We start from the raw sequence: 8,785 nt of genomic DNA, 5'->3' as shown, positions 1-8,785 counted from the left end.
AACCGTAACAACCCAAGAAACCCACGGTCATGGAAATTCCATCATTGTCCTTCACAGTCGCACAGCTAACTGCGTATGATTAGCTGATGACCTCAAGTTACTGAATACGGTGTTGTGGCATCCAAGGAAGGGGAGATAGGGTGCAAAAGAAGGCAGAACTTGGTAATCCATGTGCTTACTAGTACACCTCGTGTCCTTGCGTTAGTGGGACAAATTTTGTCCAACACGTTTCCCTTGAAAAGACTGAATTCATTCAATTCACATACAGCGTAGGTATGTAGAATATATTATGAGTATTCCAAATACATTGAAGGTTTATCAAGCGGACACAATGCGTTCATTGTGAAAATGAAGGATATTGGACTTCTTTAGTGCAATGGTTTTCTTTGCAATCCATAATTATACACTATATACATAAGTTGTTCAAATTAAATATGCTAAAATTCAAATGTATATCGTCTAGTTTTATTAGAAACACATTTTGTTGAACATATCGTATTTATACAGTGAATGGTCTAATATGCACTGGAGGTCACATAAGCGTAGGTTTATTGGAACAATAAAAGACATACCATGAGGGCTTGATATTCAAAGAGATGTAGCAGCTACAAGCTGCATATTTGACCATCGATTTCAATAGATTGGATTTTTTTCCCTTTAAAGACACAAAAATAAAACCTGTCTAATTATGTCATATTAACAATTTTATGAATGCTTTTTCAGCAGCCTAAAAAAAATAAGAAGTCAGTTACTCCTTATAACACCTAATTTTTCTCTCAACACGTTCTGCAAATGATGGTGCAAAGCACTTTATCAGTATTTGTGCTATTCTTTTTTTATATTTGGCAACTGTCTACTTACTTATGTTTTTATTTATTTTTTCCATTTTTTGTAAACAACATCTTGTACAAACTAGCACAGTGAACCACAACCCCAGCAAACTGTATTCTTCTTTTTTTCTTTTTTGTTGTTGTTTTGTCTCCATATATAAATTAAATTGGATAAAAAAAGTTTGGTTAGTTGCTTGGAACATTTTTATCTGAATCCAGAGGTTCTAAAATGTGGTTCTAGACTTTTGGACTCCTGAATTAAATTACGTAAACAATTGACTGCTCTAAGTCCTTATTCAGAACCCTTGGTAAAAGATTTTTAGAAGGTAGACTTCATTTCATCAACGCTTCAAGTTTGTATCCATTTTAATAAAGGGCTTGCAATCCGTCGAGTGTTTTCACTGTTTGCCTTTTAAAGGCAGCCATCCTCGGATTTGGTGATATTTAGAAACAAAAACACAGGAAAAGGAACCAATAACACAGGAATAAAGTAACTTCCTTGGGCTGTCAGAAACATACATAGTGTCAAAAGGTTGTTTGAAGTGTCAATATGGCAGAGCCTTTAAAGGCAAAGAGGTCTGACGAGCTTCTGAGTGCAGGGGACACGTTGCCGTGAGCAGTCTGGATGCTGCTCTGCTCTCCTCCAGTGCCAGGTCAGACCCCAAGCAGCCCTCTGTCCTCTCTCTCTCTCTCTCTCTCTCTCTCTCTCTCTCTCTCTCTCTCTGGTAAAGCTGCCCAAGTCGTTGACAGTAGCTAATGATGTTTCCGTGTTCACAACATACTAGGGAGATTTGAAAAGGTTGTATTTTTCTTCCCAGTGTTGAGTGTTTGAGGTTGGGTTGCTACACTGGGCTGCTGACAGGGGTCATGAAGGGTCCGGCTCTCAGGACACCGCCCCCCCCTCCCTATCAATCAATTTGGGGATTCGATGAGAAGAAAATAAAAAAAATATATATATGCTATCCAGACATTAGACACAATACCAAAAAATAAAAAACGTATTCAGACCATCCATCCGGTGTTAATGCCATACTCTGCCACATAAAACCCCCAAGTGAATTCACAAAAAATAAATAAATAAATACCAAATGACACCTTCCTACTCGCCGAAACAAAACCAAAACAAACTGATACATTTGCCTCCCTCACTCGGCCCGGTGCCCCGTGTCCTGGACGCGCTCCCTGTGTTCTCTGGTGAGTCTCTGCTCCGCGGCCCTCTCCCAGCGGCCCCTCCGTCCCCCCGGGAGCTACCACACCGTGCCCTCGTTCATTTCTGAGGGCGCGTGGGACAGGTGGCTGTTGTACCCGCTGCCGTTGAGCGAGAGCGAGGTGAAGGGCGGGCTGGGGCCGAACACTTCGGAGGAGAGGCCGTGCAGGGCCCCCGGGATGCCGGGCTCCGGGCTGGGGGAGTCCCCGGGGTGGTGGGACATGATGTCCGAGAAGCGCTGCACCTCGCTGGAGGGGTGGTGGCCGGGAAGGGGGTGCTCCATGCCCCCCAGTGGGGTCCCCGTGGGGCCCGAGGAGGGCACGAAGGCGAGATCCACCGGGGTCTGGGCCTGGGACGACGGGGGCCCTTGAGGGAAGAAGTCGTAGTTTCCTCCCGGGCCGTAGTACTCGCTTTGATAATCTGCAAATCCACGGGAAAAATAGTATTAGTGTTGAAACAATGGCTGCAATCTGGGGAAGAGGTTGCTGAACAGAGGATCTATTTAGTTTTGTAGTAATAGCCTGATTGTTTTAAGAAAGGGTGGGAGGAAGGGAGGGAGGGAGGGTCAGATAGAAAGAGAGGGAGAGAGAGAGTGAGAGAGAGAGAGAGAGAGAGAGAGAGAGGGAGAGACAGAGAGAGAGAGAGAGAGAGAGAGAGAGAGAGAGAGAGAGAGAGAGAGAGAGAGAGAGAGAGAGAGAGAGAGAGAGAGAGAGAGAGAGAAGACAGAGAGAGAGAGAGAGAGAGAGAGAGCGAGAGAGAGAGAGCGAGAGACCCTCCCTGGTAAATTGGCCATAGAGCTTGTAACACTTAAATCAGAACTGCAATTGGGTGGGAAGAACAACGTCCCCACAAATTAATTAAAATATTTTTTTTTCATCAGCTATCCTACCTATGGAGACCCATTACTTTTTTTCAGGAGAATATTATTAGACTTTAGCTTCAAGAAGTAGGACAAATGTTAGGTACTTATACCCATACGTTGAAAATGTATCAGGACAAATATTTCATAAAAGGAGGGTGTGCTATGAAGTAAAAATGTGTTTAAATACTTTTGTGGATCAGGAAAGTTTTCATTTAACTTTGTTTTAAATATTAACAGGAAAAATAACAAAGTGAAATGTACTTGCTTAATTTAAATATAATATTTATCAAATATGTCCTTTACTTCGCTAATTAACAATATTTTGATGACATAAACACGAGGATCGATTTCCTACAGCATTAACAAACCTAATAAGGTTCATGAGCCCATGTGTCATTGTATGGAAATAGCACCAACAATACATAATTGCTAACATTTCTAACTTCAATTGTTTTAGTGCTTTGTCAACATCCTTGGTGCTAAGTAGGTTAGCGGACTTCCTTCACACTGCATAACCATTAAACGCCCTTCTTACTGGCTGGCTGTCATCCTAGGGACCATTAATTATTCCACCAAGTAAACGGTTGAAATGTGTAGAGGTTCGTCTTCCTACTGTTTCACTCTACTTTTTAAACGGACAATGTAAAAAATATGAATTGACTATAAAAACGATCGGCGCGTGTGCATTTAGCCTCTTACCTCCGTAATAAGAGAAGGGGCCGTTCGGAATGAGCTCGCCGGGCTCGAGCCTGTCCACTAACGTCCTCATACGCCTCGGGCTCCTGAAGAACGCGTGTCTCCTCGCGCCCAGCGCGCTCAGCTGCTTCATGCGCCTCTCTTTGGAGCGCCTGTTCTGGAACCATACCTAAACAACATAGACAGAACGTGTACTTTCATAAATGATAGGCCTACTACAACCGCACGGGCAATTGAATCGCTATTTTGGCCATAGTAGTATTGTAATCTGATGATGATTTTAGGAATTTGTAGCTCGGCTTTACTGACCAAAAAAGTACAATTAATCATAATTGTATATTTGTAATCAATACTAACAACGACGACAACAGCAACAATACAATATACAACACTTATAACAACAATAATAATACTGCATGTCAAACGATGTTATAGGCCTGTATTATACGTTATAAACAAATGTTAAATTTATTATCGTTATGAACCAAAAAAGATTGTAGGCTATTGTAGCATTGCTTGATTTGAGAAAATTGACCACTAACACCTGGACTTGAGTTCGGCGAAATATTTAAAACCGAATTAGATGTTAGGAATTATAGCTTTGGCATATAAAATAAATCGATTTTGCTTTGCAAATGAACATCCATTAGAAGGGTGGTTACCAATATTCACTGGTCTGGAGAGCATTGTTAACCTAGTCACTCTCATCCCGCGCCGGAGGGGGGGGGGGGGGGGGGGGGGGGGGTTATAGAAATGTATAGAGATATTGTGAATCACCATTTAATAAAAAAATTATGTTAGCGTTTTGTTACCTTGTATTTTACCCCCCCCCCCCCCCCCGCCCGCCCCAAAAAAAAAAAAGTAATTGAATAGAAAAAAGGAAAGGTTATTTAAAAGGTTATGGTGAAAAGGCTACTTTCAACATAGACTAAGTTGGCTATGGTTTTAAAACCACATTTATAATAAGTATAAAAATAGGACAACAACGTTCAAATAGCTTATTCATATTATTAAAGAGGATGATTATTGATGAAGATTATTAATTAAGGCCTATTATCATTATTAAAATTGGTATCATTACATTTTTAATAATAACAACATGCATGTAGACTAATTTGAGTAGAATATGTAAAGTCATCATATCATAGGCCTTCTTATAATAGGCCTACTTATATTAATATTATTTTTTTATTATTACCATAATTATATTGTTATATCATAACCTTATTTTAAAGAGCATTATAAAGCCTATCATGGAACATTGACGAGCACACTGTAAATCAAACAAAGCAGAGTCAATCTGAAGACCCTGAGACAGATTTCTGCCTTTCCACTCCACTGGAAATGGTAACAGCGTGGCTAAATGTGGTCGCAAAACGTGACGGCGACGCTCTGCCAAGACTCCCATCACTCCACACGCTCCCCCGCCAATTGGCTTGTTTACCCGCGGTGCGCGCCAATACCCATATAAATGACCCTTTCCAAATATACCTCCGCGACGGCCAATACTTAGCTTAATGAATTCAATGTGACAATGCAATTTTGAAGAAAATCCCTCTTTTTATGTTTTGAGCTGACGACGTTTGACCAGGTTTGTTCTTGGCAGTCCTTTGACTGAGCGTCCCCCCCCCCCCCCAGCGCAGAGAAGCGCACACGCAGAACCCTTCGCGTTTGAGCTGGGGGGGAGATACACTACATAAAACACAAGCGCGACCCCCAACACATGAGATGCAGGGTGTGGGTCCACACACCTCTGAAGTCATCAAAGTCACAGGCCGACTCGAATACAGATACTCACTTATAAACAGGCATTGAGATCTGCTGATCAAATAGTAAAACATTTATAAAACTAAACGTTCTTTACCTGAATGACCCTCATGTTCAGCCCCGTCTCTTGGGCAAGCTGCTCCCTGATGTGTCGGGTGGGCTTCGGCGTGGCCGCGAACGCCGCCTTCAGTGTCTCCAGCTGCTTGGCCTTGATGGTGGTCCGAGGTCCGCGTCGCTTACCGCCGAGGTTCTGGTCGTCGTTTTCGTTATTACCCGTTTCTTTGTCAGACAAAGCGGCTATTTCTGAGTCCTTTAGATTGACGTCGTCCTGCAACTGGTCTTGAGAATCCGGCGATAGACTCGGATCGCTGCAGGCCGTTACTGCGGGAGCACAACAATAAAACATGAATTTATATGTATAAGGCAGAAATGACTGGTTATCAAACAAAATAAGTATTTTGATGCACACAATTTAAATGTAGAATTACTCGTATAGTGCCCTTGGTCGTTATTTAATTATTGAAAATGTAATTGCCTGACTTTATGAACATGCAATCAAAGAAATGCAATGCAATCCGTAAGCCTACCTGAGAGAAGGTTGGTGTCTTTAACGCTCGCGTTGTTTAGGTAATCTTCCTTACAAACGAATTTGTTTTCATCTATAATGTAGAGCTCTTCTCCGGTTGATAGCTGCTTATTGCACATCATGCAGGTGAAACAGTTGAGATGAAACACTTTGTTCCTCGCCCTCCGGACCAGGTCGTTAGGTGAGATGCCTTGGGAACACCCAGCGCACTTTGTGCCAAACCTTCTGTGGAAAACATACTTTTTCGGTTAAACATTCTTATACCATGAACAGTCGGATGCTACAATTCACATCCATCCATCCATCCATCCGTCATCCATCCGTCATCCATCTCTTCCCCTTGCAAGTGACTCACGAGACAGTCCGTAGCAGGGCTACGCGTCAACACATTTGGGATCTCTCGACGCATTAGTCCGAATGAAGCTGATTTTTATTAAATCGTATTATTTTATATTTTATAGATATTTCATATTTATATATAGATTATTTTTGTTTTATGATATTATGATACTGATTAAGATACGGCCTATAAGTAGTAGCCTATTGGTGATGTTTCTGCTGTTATTGTTAATGTGATGCTTCAGTATTATTGTCTTGGAATTATTACCACACAGGCATATTGGCTCTGATTTGGATAACGGAGTTCAACATAAGAACACATTAAAAATAGCTGATATTTAAATCCAAACAAGTATTGAACGGATTTGAAACAAAAAATCTTGTGGAAAAACATTATTTCGTTTGGAATAAGAAATGTTCCGTGTGCCATGTTATCTTTTAGTCTATGTTGCATGTTAATGCCTTCACTATGAATGTTTACACTGCAAAAAAATAAACAGGTTTTTTCAAAGAAATACACATGTATGTCTATACGTGGTATTGTATTTAATTGTAATGGAGGTTTCTTTAGACGAATGTGAAATAATGTGTATTGAATGGCGTACAAAGCCTGATGGCTGTGAGTCCGTGATTGCATTGTCTGCGGACTTGATCTTTTAAACTAGTTTATTATTCAAATCCACTTATCACGTCCTTCTCACTTGAACTGTGCAAACACACACGGCGCTGTGCAGACGTTTTACCACCGTGCGACTGCACTTCTTTCTTTTGGGCCTTGGTCAAGTATTGATTCTGACGGCTTCCCTGGCACGTTGGATTTTGTAAACAAAGTGCGATTTCCTTGAAAACCCCCCACTGTGAGGCAGGCACACGCGTGTAAAAACTGATGCCCTTTGTTTTGCGTAAGCGTTCAAATTAACAAGCTTTTAATTAGCGTACTAATCAAAGCTTATCTACTCCGAATACTCATTCACGCCTACAGGCACGGACAGGTTGGTCATACATTAAGATTACAAAATTGTAAATTGTATCCTGCCAGATAGGCTTACGTAGCGTTTTTTACTTATGTGGAGTTAATGCAACGGCACTTTATTTTTTGAGTCTATATATTAACAGAAATTTAAGGCCTTGAAAAAAAAAGGTGTGAAAACAGAATAGTTTCATTCAAGCCAAATTCAAGCTACTAAAATCAATATAACAATATTTTATATGTGATGCATTATATTTCTTTGGTTACAAAACTCAAGTTTGGCTGATTAAAAATGTCTGTATTTTTATATTCCTTAGGAAACAAATACAACTGTCAAGAACGCTCAACAACAATGCAAGGGGAGAAAACACTTTGGCTGCCCACATTTCAATGTATGCTTACCTAAAGAAGTCGTTTTTGCAGTACAGTTTTCCCTCTCGGGAAAAGCATTTCTCAGTCAAGTTGCATTTACATTCGCAGCACTGAACGCACTTGACGTGCCACGCTCTGTCCAAAACATTGAGGAGAAACCGGTCCAGAATAGGCCTCTCGCACCCAGCGCAGTGTACCATGACTTTGGTTATGCACCCACAGTGATAACGTGGATCGCCTCCCTCACTCCCTCTCTCTCTGTTTGATTCGACAACAAATCAACAGCACAGGACGAACGAGGATCGACTGTTTCGTCCGACTATGTGGTTCCCTTCGGCTCGGAGTCCCCAGGTCAATGCATTCAAACCAGCAGTCGATCAGATGTCACCACGGATTTCTCCCGGCGCGCGTAACGTTCCCACCGGGGAGGTAGCGTCCAGAGCAGCGGGCGGCGGCGGTGGATACCCAGACGTCCTCAAGCAAGCCAGTCCGCGGGCCAGTCCACTATACACAATAATATGACCTAACCAAATGAAGAAACCAAACGCTAAACAGATCGCCTCCAACGAGAAAACAATCAACCGTGCGTCTCCGTGGTCTTCGAAGTGACGCATGTGCTGAAAAGAACACGACGATGTCTGTACTTTAGGATAAGGCGTCTAAATGATGTGGTGTAGGCGATACTGTCCTACAAGACACGCATGCCACTAAAAAAAATGGATGTAGTGAGACATGGCCGCTTATCCACTGGTCAACTCTCGGTCGAAACAAACAGCAAAACCTAAAAAAAACGATCAATTAATTAGGTCTCCTCCAGCTCTTTCGGATGTCCAGTGTATGATGGGCAAAAAAACAAGCCTGTAGTAATTCTAGGACAAGTGTGACATCTAGGCTCTGAGTTTGACGGTGTGTCTTTCAGTCTCCAGTACTCTGAATGCTCCTGAAAGCACAAGAGCCAGCCTTATTCACAGGCTGGTGACGTCAGGACGCGACTAGACCAATCAGGGCTCCGCCATGCCAAGTAACCATTAGCTATCCCATCAAAGCACAGCCAGGGCACCACCGTGCTATTTATGCTGAACTGAAGATACCAATTCAAAAAATTTCCCTGAAACTGTCATATGCTAGCGAATGTGTTTGGAGGAAGGAGTCGACC

General features: G+C 42.0%; 1 protein-coding gene across 1 annotated transcript; it reads right to left on the bottom strand.

Moving 5' to 3' along the window:
* Positions 1 to 2,077: 2,077 nt before the first annotated feature.
* lhx1a (LIM homeobox 1a) lies at positions 2,078 to 7,829 on the bottom strand (the record flags this gene model as incomplete). Its single annotated transcript, XM_079732038.1, has 5 exons — positions 2,078 to 2,457; positions 3,599 to 3,764; positions 5,460 to 5,743; positions 5,950 to 6,173; positions 7,660 to 7,829. 5 exons carry the CDS (start codon positions 7,827 to 7,829, stop codon positions 2,078 to 2,080), a joined length of 1,224 nt encoding a protein of 407 aa, XP_079588164.1.
* Positions 7,830 to 8,785: the final 956 nt, after the last annotated feature.

This window comes from Pollachius pollachius (assembly GCF_949987615.1).
Source record: "Pollachius pollachius genome assembly, chromosome: 3".
NCBI lineage: Eukaryota > Metazoa > Chordata > Actinopteri > Gadiformes > Gadidae > Pollachius > Pollachius pollachius.
This window is presented reverse-complemented; position numbering and strand designations above follow the sequence as displayed.